The sequence below is a fragment of the Psammomys obesus genome, unplaced genomic scaffold, assembly GCF_907164565.1.
Source record: "Psammomys obesus unplaced genomic scaffold, mPsaObe1.curated_primary_1811, whole genome shotgun sequence".
NCBI classification, from domain to species: domain Eukaryota; kingdom Metazoa; phylum Chordata; class Mammalia; order Rodentia; family Muridae; genus Psammomys; species Psammomys obesus.
Window position 1 is genome coordinate 11,547,371 of NW_026596073.1, and position 21,117 is coordinate 11,568,487.

General features: G+C 35.4%; 1 protein-coding gene across 5 annotated transcripts in view; it reads right to left on the reverse strand.

Annotated features, from left to right (window-relative positions):
• The window catches only part of Cpsf6 (cleavage and polyadenylation specific factor 6), a 31,835-nt gene that overhangs the window by 6,790 nt on the left and 3,928 nt on the right, over positions 1-21,117 (reverse strand). For 2 of the 5 annotated variants that reach the window (XM_055625883.1, XM_055625885.1), the window contains exons 2-9: positions 15,963-16,172; positions 14,313-14,416; positions 11,671-11,816; positions 10,459-10,632; positions 9,288-9,792; positions 8,845-8,960; positions 7,398-7,551; positions 4,680-4,872 (exon numbers count right to left, since the gene is read on the reverse strand). In XM_055625883.1, the coding sequence (XP_055481858.1) occupies positions 4,683-4,872; positions 7,398-7,551; positions 8,845-8,960; positions 9,288-9,792; positions 10,459-10,632; positions 11,671-11,816; positions 14,313-14,416; positions 15,963-16,172 (1,599 nt within the window). In that variant the 3' untranslated portion in view covers positions 4,680-4,682. Of the gene's footprint in view, positions 1-4,319; positions 4,598-4,679; positions 4,873-7,397; positions 7,552-8,844; positions 8,961-9,287; positions 9,793-10,220; positions 10,332-10,458; positions 10,633-11,670; positions 11,817-14,312; positions 14,417-15,962; positions 16,173-21,117 lie in introns of those variants that run through there. The other 3 variants (XM_055625887.1, XM_055625884.1, XM_055625886.1) reach the window with 3 other exon arrangements.

Here is a 21,117-nt window from a genome sequence, read left to right on the forward strand (position 1 = left end):
ATGTCCATATGTTCAAAATAGCATTTGATCAAATCTATAATGTCAAAGCCACACAATTATTTGCTTTAGCTGTCAGTTATAAAAAAGAATCTATGTAAACAGCTGTTAAATGAACTAAGACAATGAAACTATAGCTTTAAAGTCTGCAAGCTAAAGCAAGCAGGAAAATCTCAATACAGAGTGAAACACCTATGCTCTGAGTAATGTACTATCAAACCATTATGAACAACTCAAATTGAGTGTTTGGTACTTATAGATGCAATCTTGGTATTATTCATATTTTAAAACTCATGGTAAATTTATCTTTTTAAATAAAACATTTGAATATTTATTTGATAGGAATTCTTAAGGTTTTTATGTTGAGTGTTTTTATTTCTAAAACAGGGTCTTAGTACAAAGGCCTGGCTAGCCTCAAACTCTACATGTAAACCAGGTTGGCCTGGATCTCACAGGATCTTCCTGTATCAGTCTCTTTAGGTACTGAGGTCACAGGTGTGCACTATAACAGCCAGCTCTTACAGATTTTCATATTAATGTGCTGAATTTAAAAGGATCCTCAAATTAATTTTAGAAATGCAATGCTTTTAAATAAATAAAATTTACCCTGCCAGATCTGAAAATTTCTGCTTCCTGAGGAATGGGGATGAGGTAGGCAACAGAAGCATATGAACATATTAATCCTAAATTTTTTCTTATATTGACTAGAACACAGTACATAAAAAACAATTTTGTTTATTACTGATATTCACAAAAAGCTCCTAGCTACTGAAACAAGCTTATATTTTCCTGTTTTTCTCTGAACATCATACTTACCCCATTTCAAATAAAGTATTTTTATTACTCTCCAAAATACACAATTAAGTGCACTATGCAATTGACTACATAGAAATAAACTCCATCACAAAACAGGAAATGAAAGAAAAAAAGATTTGTGCCAAAAAGTCACCCAAAAAATATGGACATTTCAAAATAAGCTGTTTGTTATTTAGAATTCATCCACGGTCAAGAGTTAGATCTTGCTAACCACAGAAAACAAAAGCATAAATTTGAATAACATGAATGAGACTCGTGTTATGAGGTTTCTTTTAAACAATGCTAACTGAATAGTCATTTAAAACATTACTTATTCAAAACAAACCAATACGCAAACTAAACAATGGAAGGGTTCCACATTGAAATGAAGGTGAGAGAGCAAAGTGACTCACATTGGCACTGAGTTTTTTTAAGACAGAGAACATCATTTATAAACAAAACTATATTCTTAAACCACAGTGAGCAAAACACTATACATACATCCAAAGGATCACCTCCTACCCTCTCTTGTCACTCAAGTAAGTCAGAGTATAGTCAGATTTTACAAATACTAAAATTCTAAGAAATGAGAGAAGAAATAAGAGCCAGCAAAGCAAGATGAAGCAGAGCAGTTGAGATATATAGGAGAACTTAAGAAAACAAAGCTGGGACTACTAGGCAGGGACCACGTGATCTAAGAGCTGTAAAAGTAATTTTGAAACAGTTATCATTCACCAGGCGATGAAGAGAATTTAATTTTCACAAAAGCCTCAACATAACACTCCTAAGGAGATGGGAACATCTTAATATAAAAGAAATGTTTGTCTTTGGGCTTTCCCTCAAATTAACACAAGCTATAATAATCTGAATAACCAACACAAAGCATCCTAAATCCTGTGCAGTAATTAAACCCAAGTTTATGACATTTATGCCAGCAGGAATCACAACAGCCCAACTCTTACAGTTATTTAACGCAGATTCCAAACACAGTATGTAGCAAAAAGAAGGTAATCACTTGAGAACATGTGAATCTCATAAATTAAGAAGAGAACTCTAATTAAAAAGCATCTAGAGAAAGAATTTTCTCCCATTAGTCTTCAGTACACAAAACTCAGTTGTTAACAGAAACTGCTGAGTGGGGCTATTCTAAAAGTGGTGAGAGGAACACAACTTAAAGAAAGGAACAACTGTAACTGCAACAGTAACATTATTTCTGTAAGAATACAACCTTACATCTTTTATTTTGCTCAGAGTGGTCTGAGAATAAAGGTAAAATTACAGTATATGAAGCACAATGCATTTACACACTGAAATTTACAAAACTTATTTTTCTCATTTAAGTATTGTATTACCTATTTGAACTTGGATATGGAATGCTTTTAGAAAAACTAATACATTTTTCAAATGAGAATGCAATTAACGTTACCCAACAGTTCAAACACAAAAAACTTAAGATGAGACAGACATTAACAGCTGCCAACATTAAGTTTCCAGAACCTGCCCTTTACCCACCATCATCACTTGAGAGCATATTACATTATTAATTTACACAAAGACTGACATTTAATTTATTGAAGTACTTCTTATTCCATTTATTCCATTTAAAATTACAAGTTCAAAAGGACTCATATTTAAAAACTTCTAAAGAGGTCAACAGACCTTAAAATGGCAATAAAATTTGTAACTAGGTTTGCACTTGATATATGTATTTAATCCCAGCCCCCACCCTCTTACTCACATCAGCTTACACAATCAATACCTCTTGGTATATAGCAAAGATACAGTAATCCAGGAAAACATATCTTTATTCCCTTTTCCTTTCCTTTCCTTCTTTCTTTCTTTCTTTTTTTTTTTTTTTTTTTTTTGCACTGGAAAGGCTTTTGTAAAATTTGGCTTGGATGAAGGCACACAACAATATTACAACTCAATTCTGATTAATATACAAACAAAACATAGAATTTGGGGTATGGTACATCACTAATTGCAAAAAACATCAACTGCACACTAAGAAATTGTAGTTAATGCCTGAATGACATGGAACTCAAATCATGATTTATTTATGTGTATACTCTTGACTGGAGTGTAAATTCAAATTATGTAAAATTAACAATGAAATTATCAAAAGGAATATACTTGGCTGACTGGATTAATTTTATGAAGACCCATAAGAAAACTGCTACTAATTAACTCTACATATGAACTGTTTTAGAGGCCCCTGGATGGATGCACCAAATTACTGAAAATTTTATCCAAGTTTCACTATCATATCTTTGGTAACTATAAAAATGGTTGCTAAACTACAAAGACTAAAATAAACAAACAAATAAATATCCAAACAGTACTGATTTTAGCAATTTTAAAATAAAGAAATATTTCGAGAATTAAAAATGTAATGCAACATAATTAGTAAAGTTTTTATAAATATTAAGAGGCATATTTAAGATGTAAGACAAGTATTAAATGGGCTTTCTCGGGCTGGAGAGATGGCTCAGCGGTTAAGAGAACTGTCTGCTCTTTCAAAGGTCATGAGTTCAATTCCCAGCGACCACATGGTGGCTCACAACCATCTATAATGTGAACTGATTCCTTCTTCTGGCAGATGTAAATGCAGATAAAACACTCATATACATAAAATAAATAAATCTTTAAAAAAAAAAGGGGGGGGGGCTTTCTCATTTCAAAAAACCCGTAAGCCATAGAGTAATACTTGTGTTCCATAAAAACTAAGACTTACATCTGTCTTCTTTTTTAAAAAGGATTGTGTGTGTGTGTGCATATGTGTGTGATTAAAGAAACTGCTAGCTGCAGAATTACATACACAACAAAGCCAATTACAATTTGTATATTAACAATTTTCAAGGTTGGATTTTCAGTACGTTTCTATGAAGTATTTACTTATAGAGGATTTGTTTTAAGCCTAATTCAAATATGCCATCAATATATGAAGCGAAGGTGTTTAGAATAATCTGCCACATGCAAAAGATTCACAGTGCTCTTTCCCCACTCTTCATGAGTAAACACTGTCCACAAATATAAAATAAAATTACATGTAAAAATGAAATATAAACAGACAACTCATTTTACTTTATGAAAAAATGTACACAAGAAATTTTTAAAATACAGAAAAAAAGACAATGATTATGGCTTATGAATGAAACATCAAAGAAAATTATTTCCAAGTATTTATAACTTGGGATGTATAGCTTGGCACTTACTTGGCAATTTAAAGTTTTTTAGATATGTACCCTTAACCCACTTTACACCTTCTTTGCAAATTAAAAAGATAATTTTCCTTTAAAAAAACAAAAATGAAGTGCTAGAAATTTTTTTTTTCCAAAAAAATTTTTTAAGGAAAAAAACCCTCTTTCAATGCGGAAAAACATCCTTTTGTATTGTAACCTATTACAGTGTTAGATTTTCTTTAAAAGTTTCAGGGACAAATAAAGTTAGTTCAAGGAAGGAAGGACAGAAATTTTATTTTTAAAAATCCAAGCATATAAAATTCATATCTGAAGCAATCCCTTGGTATTTTATAAATATTTTAAATCACATGCAAACAATGTATGTGATTAGCAGAATCCAATTTTCAAATTTTAGAAGTACACAATGAGTCCTCTTGATTATTTTTCTTGCTTTAAGACCACAAACAATCTGAAATCTAAAAGTCACAGATAACTCAGGAATACAACATTCAATGGAAAAAGGTCAAAATTTTTTTACCTGTAGTGGCTTACCTGTTTTCGGGTGTTTCCAGAAGATTAAATCAGAACAAGTACTTGGACCACTTAAAATGTAGGTATATTTACTGTATAAACAACAGCCTTGGAGTCATGATTACTGTTGATAGCACACACACACTAAGTAAAAGAATGAAAAGGAATGCCCACCTTCTAACGGTGACGGTACTCTCGCTCTCGGTCGCGCTCCCGGTCACGGTCCCGATCACGATCGCGGTGTCTCTCTCGCTCTCTGCTTCTCTCTCTGTAATAATCATCATGGCGATCTCTACTCCGAGATTTATGACGCCGACTCTTTTCCCGTGATCTACTATGGTCCCTTTCTCTTGATCGTTCACGTCTTCTAAAAGAAATTACTGGATTAATGCTGTCCATAGCTGTAGAGCTTCAAAGACATTCAATAGGTTTTCTTTTATCACTAGTTTTATTTCCATGGTTTCAATTACAAGTCAACCAGTCTGAAAATATTAAATGTAAGATTTCAGATATAAAACACGTTTATGCCTTTCTGATTAGTTGTAGGAGTAGAGGAAGTCCTGACTGAGTAAAGTTTTGAATGACTGTGTATTGTTGACATGGCCAAAGCCATGTGGGGATTGCAAGGCCTTAACTGTGAACCCCATGGAACACTGACAAAGGGGGTTCTCATTAAGGCCAGGCCAAGAGGGGTAGCAAACTATCTTCAGAAGTCTGAGTATGAATGTTTATGGACTGACCAATGAGTAACAAAGGCAGCTTCCTCTAGGACATTTTATTTTTCAGACAGCAACTGCTACTCTATAGAGATCTCCTCTCTAGACTAGCTAGCCCCTCCCCCAGTATTGCACCTAATATATGTGAAGTTCTAAGTTACGGGTTGAAGCCATAGCAGAACCCTGATTCTGGAAGTCTATCTGTCCTTTCTTCATTCACTTGCAGCCCCTAGTCATATTTCCAGGACCCATGGTACCTAGACTGAAGTAATCATAATGAAATCTTTCATCATCTTGGCTCCTTCCTGCTTGCATTGTGAACCATCCCTCTGCCCAGTGTACTCCCACCATATGCTATATGCCCATTATTTATTCAGTATGTCTTAAGTATCACAGTATAGTGCAGTACTTATGCTGGAATGGATTACTTAGTAACAGTCCCAAATGTGAAGTAGTGATGCTGACAGGCAATTTGGATATTGTTCCTTTAATTGAAAAAATGAAAATGAAAAAAAGTCATGCTGAAGTTGTTAAGGTTTACAATGAGGACCCATGAAATAATGAAGAAAAAAATAAATTTATGCTAATGTTGCCACATCTTAAAAACCCAAAAGCCATAGACAAAATTTATCATTCTATTAGTTTAAGAATTCTTTTATCATGTAACTTCTGAACTATTAAACTATTAAATGCTAAGGTCTTTGATCAAGTTAGATGTTCCCACAATTAAGACAATGAATGATATGTCTCTAACTATGACAAATTTCTTCAGAGATATTTACACTGAGCCCAAAAGGTAGTAACAAAGTAAAGACTGTGTCCAACTCCTTTTCCTTAAGGTACTAACTCTAGAAAAAGTACACTCTAAGGACAGATAGAAGTGTAATATAGGGAACTAGAGGTGGCTCTGCTCTTCCAGAGAACCCAGGTTCAAGTCTCAGCACCTACACAGTGCCTCAAAACCATCTCTAACTTTAGTTCTGGGGGATCTAAGGCCCTTTTCTAGCCTTTGTGGGCACCTAGCATGACTGGTGCACAGCCAGCCATGCAGGCAAAATACCTGCACATATGAAACAAAAATACTAAAAATGTGGCTAGGTATGGAAGCACAACACTGAGAATATTCAAGGCCAGCCTGGTCTACATTGTGAGAACTTGCCTCAAAAGAGATAACATCATGTAAAAATTAAACAGTTACCTCTCAAAATAATAAAATTTTAAGATTAGTAAAAATGCTTTTAAAAGTAACCTTTAGGAAACTATATCGATTACAGGGGTTGAAAAGATGGGTCAGTGATTAAGAGCATTTGCTGTTCTTACAGAAGACCAGGGTTTGATTCCCAGTAACATACATGATGGCTTATAACCATCATAGCCATCCATAACTCCAGTTCCTGAGACTCAATGAATGCTCTCTTCTGATGCCCTCGGGCACTAGGCACACATGTGGAGCACATACACACATGTCAGCAAAACACTGATACATATAAGTAAACCTAAAATAAAATGGTATCTACTACAAAATATAATCACTTTTTCATTTATTCATAACGTCATCTTTCAAAAACATCCTGACTCCTGTATAAAGCAAAGTTTAACAGCTAAGGCCACTACCATTGTACAACATGTGTTTAATAAGAAATAGGAATCAATAATGAAAAACAGATGGTTATAGTAAATACTACAAAAGAGATAGAATGTGACAGACTAGATTTAGTTAAAACATGAAAAATACAAAGGCAAATGTAGAGGAGAAGGAAAGAAGAAAAATGGTTCCAAGAAGACATATCAGCACAAAAATTAGTGAGGTGGTCAAATGCTTAATGTGTCCATGAGAAGGGAGACCCACTTGGCTAGAGAACAGTGAATAAATACAGGAGTTAGGAGAATCAAAGAAGAGATTACATTAAACAATGTGCTTGAGTGTGTACAGCAGTCTAAAAGTAGAGAAAAGCCATATATTCCTTGTGTATAATTTTATTCTAAGTGACATCTTTTAAGGATTTTGGAAAGCAACAGCATGGCATTTAGAATTTACAAAAAAAAAAAAAAAAAATTTCCACTGACCACTGGGCACACAGTATATAAACTCAGTCCCAGGTTTTTAAAAGTTCTACTTTCTTTTTCCTTGTGTTAATTAAAGGTTTTAAAAATACATGAGACAGGAAAGTTTTACCTTGATCCAGAACCATAGGACTTGGACTCAATTCCATGAAGGCAATCTTGCAAAGAGCTAATAAGAACTTTGCAACGATCATCTGCAGATACTTTGGATTGTTTAATTAAAGAAATTGCTGTTACCAATGTTTCAATAGCACTCCCATAATCACCTGCAGGGAAAAAGAAAACATTAATAATGAAACAAATTTTTGTTTCCAAATTCTCATCAAACCATTTGCGAGTTAAAATGCTGCACACTTTTTTAATGTCTTTTTTTGTTTGTTTTTGAAGGGGGGAGTTGGATTTTTTGAGATAGGGTTTCTCTTTATACTTCTGGCTAGCTATCCTGGAACTCACTCTGTAGACCAGTCTGTCATTGAACTCAGAAATCTGCCCAAATCCCAAGTGCTGGGATTAAAGGCCTGTGCCACCTTCGCCTGACCTGAAAGTGTCTTTTAAGATGACCAGACAATGACTTTTGTGCAGTATTTTGAAATTTCCAAGACTCTCATTTTTACAAAGTTAATGCAATTGATTGTTGTTTCATAAAGAGGGACAATTAATATTTCACAAATATGGGAATAAATATGATATATTTAAGATTCTGAACTATTAAATACCAAAGTTAGTATTTAACTCTTTTTTTTTTTTTTTTGGTTTTTCAAGAGTGTTTCTCTGTGTAGCCTTGGCTATCCTAGACTCACTTTGTAGATCCGCCTGCTTCTGCCTCCAAGTGAACATGTAATCTTTTGTGAGTATTTAATCTTTTTATGTGTAAAAGTGTTTTGCCTATATATGTCTTTGTATCACAAGCAAGACTAAGCCCACTGATTACCACATGAGTGCTGGGAATCAATTCTAGATCCTCTGGAAGGGCAAACAGTGTTACTCCAAAGCTACCTCTCCAATCCCCAAAGTTGGAATTTTTTATATGTATGGATATATGCGTGCATGTATGTGCCTGGTACCCAATGAGGAAATAAGAGAATACTGGATACCAGCACTTAGTAGTCAGCGCTGTTAACCACAGAACAACCTCTCTACCCCCAATTAATATCTAAATCTAAATCGAGTAACTTAAAATTAGTGGTCTTCAATACCTTAATATTAAGTGAGAGATAATGATTTGGGAATACAGAGATATATACAGTTAAGAAAACTGTCTTTACAAACTGCACTTAAGCTTTTGGGTTTTGCACTGAAGTTTTGGTTTGGTTTTTTTGTTGTTTTCTTTAATTTTATTCTATGTGTATGGGTGTTTTGACTGTGTCTGTCTTTACATGATAAGCATGTGATGCCTGCAGAAGCCAGAAGAGGGCCTTGGATCCTTAAGAACTGAAAGGATTGTGAGGGTTGTGCATCAAACCAGGGTCCTCTGTAAATGCAGCCAGGTCTAAATGGCTGAGCCATCTCTCCAGTCTGGGGTTATTCTTAACATAAATAAGAATTAACACTATACAAACCAGCACTGGCATCAGACACAGCTCTTGAAATAGCACTGCTTGAGATTGCCCGATTTCTATTCATGATTTCTTCAAACTCAGCTTCACTCAGTGGTGTTCTTGCAGTATCCATTTCCCTACAAAAGACAAATAAACATTAAATTGTTACTTAAAAGTTCTCGGTTAGTAATAATGTAAACAACTCCACACTAATAGTTTTTGGCATGTGCCTTAGAGACAGTTGTTACTTTTCCAGATTGGAGAATGCTATTTTCTTTACCAGATCAAGTTTAAGCAAAATTCCCTTTTTCACTGTCTTCTGGCAGAAATAAAACTGCAGCTTAGAAATCTGATCTTTCTGCAGGACAGAAATTAGTTTTACATTTTTACAGCATTATAGATTTCACTAACAGTTCTTTATCTTTCACTAACTAAACGGTTTCATTACTACATGTTGAACTTACCTCCCAGGGGGACCATAGTCACCCCTATCATATGGTGGAGGTCGGCCATATGGGTCTGTTGGTGGTGGACCTCGACTATCTGATGTTGGCATGCCACTATTAGTTGGTGGAGGAAAAAAAGCAGGATTCACATGTGGAGCTGGTGGTGGGGCACCTGGAGGTGGTCCCGGAAGATGTGGAGGAGGAGCAAGTGTAAGGGGAGGCCCTAGTGGACCTGGTGGTCGAGGTGGAAAGGGGCCTGGAGGTGGAGGTGGTCCCTGCTGTGGAGGCGGTGGACCTGGAGGGGGGCCATAGCCTGGAACTGGAGGTGGAGGCCCAGGAGGAAGAGGACCCAACGGAGGTTGCCCAAAAGGTTGTCCAGGAAAAAGTACTGGTGGTGGAGGGCGGTCTCCTCGATTAGGAGGTCCTGCTAGAGGAGGTGGCAGAACCTGACCAGGAGGTGGAGGTCCTGGTGGACCAGGTGGGCCTGGAGGGCCTAAAGGTGGACGTGGTGGAGTCTGTCCAGCTACAAAATAAAGGAGAGAAAATGAGAAAAACAACTCAATAAAGTAATTATGTATTACATGTCAAGAATATATTTCTAAAGCAGAACTTATAAACCATGACTCTCTCATTAAATGAAACCCACATGGTAATGCTCTAATAACTACAAAGGTGAAGAATATCCTTACAAATTTAACTAGTGCAAATGATTAAGAAAAATTACTAGAACAAAAACTTTTTAAGATTTTAACGCTTAGAGATAGTTTCCATCTTTCAGCATACACACACTTCTTACAGTGAAATCACCCACCTTATATTCTACTCTGATGCCAAGCTAGAAAGTGAAACAAGGAAAAATGGTCTTGAAAGGATTTTTTTAAGAGGTAAGAAAATAAGACGGATGTAAATATTCTATATATAAGTCAAGCAAGTTTGGAGAAAAATAAAGACCTTTTAGGCCAAAAATGGGTATTTCCTCTATGCTGTGCCCCATATGCCATGGAATCCTAGCTTCCAGGAACAAAGGCCGAGTTCCTTTAACAAGATGCTTGATCAAATTTCCTGGGTTCCAAAAATAGCATAACAAGGAGAGTAAGTCACATTAATAATGCATTACTTGAAAAAGAGAGAAAAGGAAACGAGGTATTAGGCAGACATGTTTTCTCTATGATAAACTTAAAAGTTTTACCTGGGAAAGGTGGAGGTGGCCCTCCTGGTCCTGCTGGCCCAGGAAATCTGTCCCCACCAGGAACAGCCCCTGGAAAACGGCCCCGTCCTCTACCACCTTGTGGAAATGCTGCACGTGAACTGCCTCCTGGAGGACCAGCTTTACCTTCCCCAGACATTTGTCCTGATTGTGTAGCTGCAAACATCCAAATACTCATAAGTAGCACTTATTAGAACAGTTTTCTGAATTGTAACCACTGTTATTAGAAACTATTTCAAAGTTTATTCATACTATATCAATTTGAAGATGCCTTGGACCTACACAAAGTATTTGGCTAGGAAAACATTCATTTATTTAAATATTTTCTTAGTATTAAAATATTCAAGTTTGAATGTATTCCCGCTGAATAGATAAACAAGTTGTGTTTAAAATACCAGTACTCTGCAGGAACCAAGACAAGAAATTTTTCAACAGAAAACTTTTTTTTTTTAATTTATTTAATATGTATACAATGTGTTCTGTCTGCATGTACACCTGCAAGCCAGAAGAGGGCACCAGATCTCATAGATGGCTATGAAGCACCATGTGATTGCTGGGAATTGAATTCAGGCCTTCTGGAAGAGCAGCCAGTGCTCTTAACCTCTGAGCTATCTCTCCAGGCCGTCGACAGAAATCTTAATTTCAATAACAGATTATTTATTTTATCCCATGTAATACATTCTTCAGTTAAGTGTGTTAAATGTTAAAAAAAATTAAAACAAAAACAACCACTTGAATTTCTATTAATTAAATGGGTTATCCACCTTATCTCTTTAAAAACGTGTATAAATAACAAGTCTCTTCGATATTTTCTTCTTGGTGCCAAGAAGAAAAATCAGTAACTATATCCTGGTTGTCATTAGCCTCTCCCCCCAACATCAGAACATATATATATATGTCTCCTCTCTAAGGGCTGGAACACAGCTTCCTTTCTCTAAGATGAGTAACAGGACTAGAATGGCAGCATTATATAGCTTTCAAACTACTGCATACTCTGGGTCTATGACATCTAGATAAAAAAAGGAATGGAAGTGGGTTTCCAGTATACTAGACCATAGTCACAACCAATGATAAATCAAGTTCATCCAATAATCTAAATAGTAACATAGCTTCCTAAGTATAAATTTTAACAAATGCCAGCAACACTGCTCAAAATACATTTTTTAAAAAAAGGCTGCTGAGAGATTTGCTTACTTTTCCTGGACTGCATTTCAAACTGACTCAGGAACTGTTTATTACATGGAGTTACAACAGGATTCTGACCATGAAGTTCTCTTTTAGGCAAAAGATCCATTAACTTTTTGGAAGATGCTTCAGATCCAACACCAACAAGGGCAAATCTATAAGATGTTAAGGGGTAAGAATAAAAAGCAAAAGGAACTGAAAATGTTGCTTTGATTAAAAAAAACATGGTCTTAATTTACTCTTATCAGAAAAAATAAACTATTTGTTAAGGTAATACAAGCATAAACTATGTTTTATAATATACTACAGAATTCACTCACTTAAAATGTGCAAACCAGTAACTTTTCGGTATACTTGTGTGTTTTACAAACATCGTATGATGGCTTGTTTTATAACATTCATCATTACCAAAAGAAAATGCAAAACCACCACCACTGCTCCTGTTACTCTCATCCCTTAGTCACAGAGAACCATGACTGTTTTGCCTCAACTGACATGCCTCATTTGGAATTTCAAACAGATGGAATAAGTAATCCTCTACAACCAGCTTCACTTAGCATTCAAGGACTAGCCATGTTAGAACATGCATCATTAATTCATTTCTTTCCCTGGCCAAGTAATGTTCCATTGTGTACGTTTTTTGGTTTTGCTTTAAATCCAATCAATTAATAGGCACTTAGGTTCCTTTCACTTTTCATTGCCACAAAAAAAAAGAGATGTTCAGTAGAGGAGCTAGAGAGCGAGCGAGCTTAGTGGTTAACAGCACTGACTCTTTTTCCAGAATGTAGGCTTGATCCCCAGCACCCACATGGTGCCTCACAACCATTCATAACTCCAGGTTCAGGGAATCCACCTGGCTATGCTGATCTCCTCGGGCATTGGACACACAGAGTGCGCAGACATACATTCAGCAAAAAACACCCACCCACATACTGAACTAATGCTCAGTATCATTAGCCATTAGTACAAACCAAACCATAAGGAGATGCAATTTCCCACTATAATCAAAATGACAACTCTTCAGTGCTGGTAAGATATGAGAAACTACAACCTTCCTGCACTGATGATAAATATGCGAACAATCTGACAAGTCTCTCAAAATGTTAAACAGACTTACCAAATAACTTACTAATTTCAATCCTAAGTATATGCCCAAAACAAGCAGAACTGTATGTTCACACAAAACAGTACACTAATATTCTTAGGGACTTTCCCTTAATAGTTAAAAGTACAAACTGCCCTAACAGTCACTAGTGAATGGATCATGGATTCCTCTCTTAATGCTATCCCATTACATGGGATTATTACTCAGGTATGAAAAGAAATGCTGATGCTGCTACACAGATGAACCTTGCAAACATTATGTAGGTAAAAGAAGCCAGACACACAAGACATTATTAATTTATTTACACAAATACCCAGAAAAGGCAAATCCTGAGGTAGACAGTAGATGAATGGTTGTCAACAAAGGGTGCAAGGGAGATCAGGGAGTAATGACAGCAAACACAGTTTCTTTTGATGGGTGTGTGTGTTTGTGTGTGAAATGTTCTGAAATTAGAGAGCTGTGATGGTTGCTTAACTTATTGTAAATATATTTTTGAAGCACTGTATTATACAAAATAAATTAATGTAAAAAAGATTTGATAAGGGGGCAGGGAGGAGAGGATTGGGAGGGAAAGAGGGAGAGGGCTACAGCTGGGATACAAGTGAATGTATAAAATTATTTAAAAATAAAAAATATTAGAAAAAAAAGATTTAATAATGGCCTAATATGTTACTTATGAGACAAAAAGTGCTCTTTTTGATTAAACATGACAAAATGTGAATTATAATACTATCTTTTAGAGAAAAATGTCGACTCACATTTACTGAAGTGATTATCTGTAAACAGTGAAAGTATGACAATTCATTTTCTTAACTTTTAGATAACTCCATTACATAATGGCCATATAATAATCCTATCCCCTTGTGTGATTTACTCATTAGGAAAATGAGACAAGATACCTAGGTTTCATTTTTCTTCAGTTATTCCCCTTTCTCTATCATTTTTTACATTTATGGTGGTGGGATCAAACCCAGAGGCTTTCTAAATGTTAGGCAAGTGGCTCTACCACTGGGTTACACATCTAGCTCTTCCAGATTTTTTTTTTTTGGGGGGGGTGTTCTCTGTACAGCCCTGGCTGCCCTAGAACTTGCTCTGCAGACCAGGCTGGCCTCCTGCCTGCCTCTGCCTCCCAAGTGCTGGAATTAAAGGTATGTGCCACCACTGCCTGGCTCCTTCCCTATCTTTTAATCAAAACAAAAATAATGTTTCTTAGCATTATCATTTCAAACTCAGAAGGAGTGTACTCAGTAAAGACAGGAAACAGGCCTCATCTGCCCACAGCCCCATCTCAAGCAGCTTCAGTGTGCTTTTAAGAAAAAAGAAATATGAAATTCAAGAATGAACCTCTGCCTAAGATCTTCCTTCTAGTGTGTGTACGTGGGTTCCTAGGAACTAACTCAGACTGTCAGGTTTGTGCAGCAAGCCATCTTGTCAGCACTAACATGTTCACATGTCTACATGTGTAAACAGCATTAAACTTAAGAAAAACTAATCTGTAAATTGTAATCACTATCAGCTTATATTAGGAAAAAAACAAAATTCTTACCCCTTGGATTGTCCATTTGCCCGATTTTCAAAAAATTTTATCTCCAAAATATCATTTACTCCCAAAGAATGAACTGCTTCAGTTAAGTCCTCATCTGTTGTCCACTGTAAGACATTTCAGTTTATTAGCCATGAAAACATATTCAGGTTTACTGTCTACACTTAAAGTGTAAAGGAAAATAATCAGTAGGAGAAGACTCTGTTCAGGACATTCTAAGTGTAGTTACCAGCCGTCACCCTTCCACTTTTAAATAGCAGGAAAACACCTTGAGTGCCTAACTTCATTTCCCGATAAGAGCTTTGGAAATTATAAAGTACATACCATTGAAAACAGATACAGTTTTACTCCTTACAAATTTCTGGTTTCTTCCAGCTTTAAAATCCTGATTTTAAATTCTCAATAAAACCAATCTCACTTATATTGAATACCTACTATCTATGTTTTTATCAAATACTTAGCTCTTACCGGAGTCCTATCATTCTCACAAGATGCAACAGAGGGGGTAAATAGCTTGTTCAAAGTCACAAAACACAAACATGCCAATTGTTTTGTTTGTGTTTGAGACAGGATTTCTCTGTGTAGCTGTGACTATATTGGAACTCACTATGTAGATCACGCTGGCCTCAAACTCAGAGATCCACCTGCCTCTGCCTCCCCAGTGCTAGGATTAAAGATGTGCACCACTGCACCCCAGCTGCCAATTCTCATTTAGCAACTGCAGTCTCATGTTACACTCCTATTGTTTCCAATTTTGTAAAGACTGTTCAGATTAGATAACAGGAGACTCAGTCATTTTGTTCAAAGAAAAAAAAAATGGAGAGACGGCCTAATGGAGGACACCAGGTTCAACCATCAGCACCACATGATGGCTCACAACTTTCTGTAACTCCAGTTCCAGGAAATCTGATGCCCTCCACTAGCCTCTGAGGGATGTATGTGGTACAGAGACACACATATACACAAATACATACATATACAGATATATACACATAATTAAATTAAAATGAAGCAATGTGAAGTAAAATATTTTCACATAAAATGCTATAAACAGTTTCCTACAACTTTTAAGCTTCCAATATAATAGTTGATATTAAAAAAAATTTAGAGGACTGCTTTAGTGACTATTTCAGATTTGACACTAATAGAACATAGATATAGTAGACATTCAGTTCACAAAGCACTCAACCAATATAAATACAAAGTATATCCAGGTGACAAATATAATAAAGTATGTAGTAAGTTCTACTAGCTAATTTCAAATTTGAAAACAGAAATGAAATGTAAATCTGTAATACGCATTAAAAAATGAGTATTTTTAAGCTGTAGTGATATTTTATCTTTCTCCTATAATCTTGAATTCTTAATTTGAGACCCCCATGTAAACATTTTTCTTAGTCAAACTGGTAGGAACATAAAAAGTGTGAGTGAAGACAAATGCAGACTCTATTTAAGTAGTATATACATGAACCAGACTATGAAATTTAAAACTCTAACTGTAATATCTTTAAAAGAACTTGGTTTTACCCTTCTCATCATATAGGTAAACAAGAAAAAAACAAACATAGCAATGTCAATTTTTTTCAAAACTGGGCAAAACCACAGACTACCAGAACAGTTGAAATGACTGAAAACAATGTTACCTTTACTTACCCAAGTTAGATTTCCAATATACAATGCAATTCTCTTTCCAGTGTAAGTATAGACAACGTTGGGTGCTGCTCCTTTACCCACATCATCACCAACAGTTGGTGGAAGAGTATCCATGTAGTCCCGGTCTTCTGGGGCATCACCATTATTTGCAGATGGAGAGATGACATCATCATACAGATCTATCTGATCATGTCCACCATATTCCGCTTCCTAAGACACAGAAATAATGTTCCAGATTATATGACAGTCAAAATACTAAATAAATGTGAATACAGATTCACTCAACTTTTTTATAATAGATGTGTTCCTGAATGGTGACCTTAACTAATATCTTTCTTGAATATTCTTAACAATAACATATTCCCAGCACTCAGAAGGCAGAGGCAGGAGGATCCATGAGTTCAAGACAAGCCTGTTCTACAGTTAGTGAGTGAGTTCCAGGACAGCCAGGGCTAAACAGAGAAATCCTGTCTCAAAAAAGAGAGAGAGAGAGAGAGAAAGGGAGAGAGAGGAAAAAGAAAAACAAAAGTAACACATAAATGAAAATAGACAAATTTCAAAAGAATATTTGTCATAAGACTGCCATACACACACAAAAAGAGGTATTATAAGGTTTTAATATGTGAGCACAAGTAAACATCCAGTATTCTCTTTGGTTTTCAGATCTCATTTAGCTACTCTGAGAAAGCTAATGTTTTCTACGCTAAGTCATAAAAGGGACACACACACATACATACATATATATGGACATATATGCTTCAAAAAGTCTTAATTACCTAGTGAAACAAAAATATATATAAATAAAACTATTCAAAATAATATCCTGCAATAATTGTATTATTCTCAATACACAAAGAGCTACTGTTTACCCAACTTTTAAAATCTAGACAAGTACATTAGCAAGTGAAAAGTAATACACATGGGATTTAGTAAAATTTTGCCACTGTCACCAATAGAATTAAAGCAATGCTAGGATGCCATTTACATGCCTAATACATGCCTAAGTGATAAGCCAGGAATAAGAAGAAAACAAAAAGAAACTGATGGGAGGGTATTTAATAGGAGAAGTAATTTTATTTAATAGAAGTAATTCAATTTGTCAATATCCCTTTTTAAGACTAAGTAACTATATCAATGTGAACTATTTTACCTTATGAGGAAATTTTGAGATATTAAAAACAATACAAAACAACTTAATTCAGATATAACCAGGCATAACTTAAGTTCTCCCATGTATACAATTTACTAAGAACTGTCATACATATGGCGTACAAGTTTTGAGAACTCTAATATGATAATGACCAAAAGACCCCACTGCTATATGATGGTAAATAGATCAATAAGATACTATAGGCACCAAGGAAACTATACTATACACCAAGATACTATAGAAACAATGGCTATTGTTCCATTATTCCCCCAAAAAGCCAGAATAAGACTTGTTTTAGAAAGAAAGAAAGAAAGAAAGAAAGAAAGAAAGAAAGAAAGAAAGAAAGACAGACAGACAGACAAGGAGGAAAAACACTATTCATAGACACAGTCAAGGAGACTTCAAATTTCCTTTTTTTTTTTTTTTTTGGTAATCTGCACTAATAATGATTATGTAACTTTTTTAAATTACCAATATATTGCATAGTGACTTTACTATGAGGCAGGATGTCTGTAAGTCTTATTAATAGGAGACCTAAGACAGCAAGGTAAGTCAAAGAACAAAAAGCCACCTTCAACAAAAAGCCACCTTCAGCAAAAGGCAGAAATTAAGACAAATCAGTGAATAACGCTATTAATTTTAATGTACAACAATGACAAAATAACATCTTAGTAATGAGTTTTTAATCAAACATACTCAAACTGCACTGACAGTAAAAATTAGAAAAAAAGGAGGGTAAGCTTTGTCATGTCACCTGAAATTTCTGGTGCTGTTGCTGCCAACAGTGGCTCATACACTTGATTTTAAAAAACCTCCCACAAGGGCTGGAGAGATGGCTCAGTGGTTAAGAGCACTGGGTGCTGTCCCAGAGGAGCCAGGTTCAATTCCCAGCACCCACATGACAGCTCACAACTGTCTGTAATTCCAGGATCCAACACCCTCATATAGGCACAACACCAATATACATAAATTAAAAATAAAAAACTTCCCACAAAGGATAGTGGGCACTCTGGTTCTGTACATCAAGTAAAATTATTATAATTATTCAAAGGGAGTTATATTTCCATCCTCAACAGAGATTAACCACAATATACAGTCTAAAGGAAAGTAAAATAGAATGCAAGGTTATTGAGTACAAGACTAAAAGTATTTAAATTTCTACTTTCACTTACAGGAAAAGATTAAGACATATAATTTTCAGTTAGTAGAAAATGTATGAAAATTTTTACATTAGTAGACAATCATTTGCAGGCAGTAATTGAAGCTACACTAACCTGGTGCACTACAATAACTATTTTTGTATGCTTATAACTTCCTACGGTGATACTAACCATATTTTCCATATTTAAATGATTCTACCAATATTTAGGAACAGTCATTTTGTCTGGTAGTTGGATTGCTTCCAAGTGACTGAAGTGATGCTAATTGAGACCATGGTCCTGGGGTTTGATCTCCACGTGGACTAGTTAGCTTCACTGTGTTCCAAAGCCACAGACTGCATTCTTAACCCCAACGGTATACATTGGACTTGGTGAAAAAGCATTAATGAATCCAAATACATATACTGCCATTTCCAAGAAAGCAACTTAAAGGATACTCTTACAAGTGTCTGTAATCTTCCTTTCCTAGCCTCATTATTTTAAAGAAAACCCAGAACACATTCAACTGTTTCTACTTCAAGTGGAAAATGTGCACACTCGAAATTATATGCCTTTGACAGGTCACATATAAAAATGAACTCTGAAGACCTACTAAATAAACTACTTTCTACTTTGACAAGGAAAGTTAAGAGCATCAAGTTCTGCTTTGTGAAGTCTTTTTTAAATACATATCAATGGCAACAAAAATGTAAAACTGAAGGCTAGAGAGGTGGATCAAGTTAAGAACACTGGCTATTCTTCTAAAGGTTCTGTGTTCAATTTCCAGCAATCATATGATGGCTCACAGCCATCTACAAGGTCTGGTGTCCTCTGGCCTGTGGCACACATGCAGGCAGAATACTGTATAAATAAATCTTTACAAAAATGTCAAATTTTGACATATCCTAATCATTTCAGATTCCAAAAGTCACCCAGTCTTACCCATATTTCCAAGTAAGACCTAATCATCAATAAAAGTGCATATCTAACTTCTAGCAAGAACAACCCTTAGGCAAGGAATGGTGTCAATCATCTTTAATTCAAGCACCTGGAAGCAGAGACAGGTAGCTATAGATATGAGTTTGAGGTTAGTCTCATCTACATAATGGTTTCCAAGACACAGTGAGATCCAATCTCAAAAAAAAGAAAGAAAGAAAGAAAGAAAACAACAACAAACAAAAGAACAGCTTTTAGGGTTTGTGAAAAAAGTAAAAGTGCTTTTTCATTCACTACTATTCTAAATCACTACACTCATTCTAGTGGCATGCAAGGTATCAAAATCCAGTAATCCTAGCAGTTGGGAGACTGAGGCAGAAGACTGCCATAACAAAACTGTTATGACAAACAAAACTGTAGTCAGTAAGAAACCACACTTAAAAGTTATGATGGATAGAAAAATGACCAACACCCCATTAATTTTCTCAAGGCAATGGCTTAGTCTTTTTCATTATCATTATCTCCCTTCAAAATTTTAGATAGTTTTCCCCTAATCACACCCTATACATTTTTAATATCACAGATAAATTGTATATAATGTATATTACTGACATTATCCTGATAGAGCTATTAAGTATTCCTTTTCCCTGATAGGCCCAACACTGGCTTGGTGTTCTTAGAATCACAGTTACTATTATTTGTGCATTATAGGTACTGGTGAAGGACAGCACCTATTTCAAAAAGCACCTATATTAAAAAAACACTAACAGTCTTTCCATTTAAAAAACAGCCATTCCGTTAAAAAAGAAGGGGAATTATACTCTGTATTAAAAGATGTGTTCCATGTATGTAAGAGAAAAATTAGCACATAAAACCCAGTAGCAAGAAACTGGTTCCAACATATCCCTAACCCACGCAAGAATACCAAAACTTGCAGATGCTTAAGCCTCCTATGTAAAATGATTCAGTGTTTACATATAAACTATATATCCTTTCATAATACTTTAAATTATCTTAGATTTCTTAAAACTCCTAAAACAATATAAATGCTTATAGAAAGAGTGATTGATTATACTGTAATGGCAAGAAGTCTGTACATATGCAGAAGAGGTACAATGTCACCCAGTCAATATTTTAGATTCCTGAATTCATTTTTAAGATTTATTTTATTTATCATGTATACAGTGTTCTGCCTATGGGCCAGAAGAGGGCACCAAATCCCATTATAGATGGTTGTAAGCCACCACGTGGGTGTTGGGAGTTGAACTCAGGACCTCTGGAAGAGCAACCAGTGCTCTTAACCTCTGAGTCATCTCTCCAACCCTCCATTTGAATTCTTGGATATAGAAAAATGTGGATTCTTTTTTTTTTCCCCAGAAAACTTTATAAATACGTAAGTGTATTAATTCTGTAATTCCTATAAAATGCTACATTAGATCTTAACCACTGTGCCATCTCTCAAACCCCTATAGATTTCTCTTTAAACTCTATTTTCATTAAGCATATCATAAATAAGGTTTCACAGGATAACTAATAGTTGCTTTACAGTGCATATACAATGACAAAGTATAAAGGGAAATGATTCATTCAATAAAATTAGATTTGTGAGGATATCTAAATCCTTAATTCCAAACTGATACCCCCCCAGCCCTCCATTTGCTTTTAGTTAAGTGAGCAGGTAACTGAAACTGCTTGCTATCAATGATGCAGAACCTAACAGAGCAGACACTGAACTCTATTAACAGCTTCTGACCCCCGGATAAACAAAATACACATCATTTGGACGTGCAGAATATAAATTGAGCATACTTAATCTTTAAAAAAGAAGAAGAAGAAGAAGAAGAAGAAGAAGAAGAAGAAGAAGAAGAAGAAGAAGAAGAAGAAGCAGCAGCAGCAGCAGCAGCAGCAGCAGCAGCAGCAGCAGCAGCAG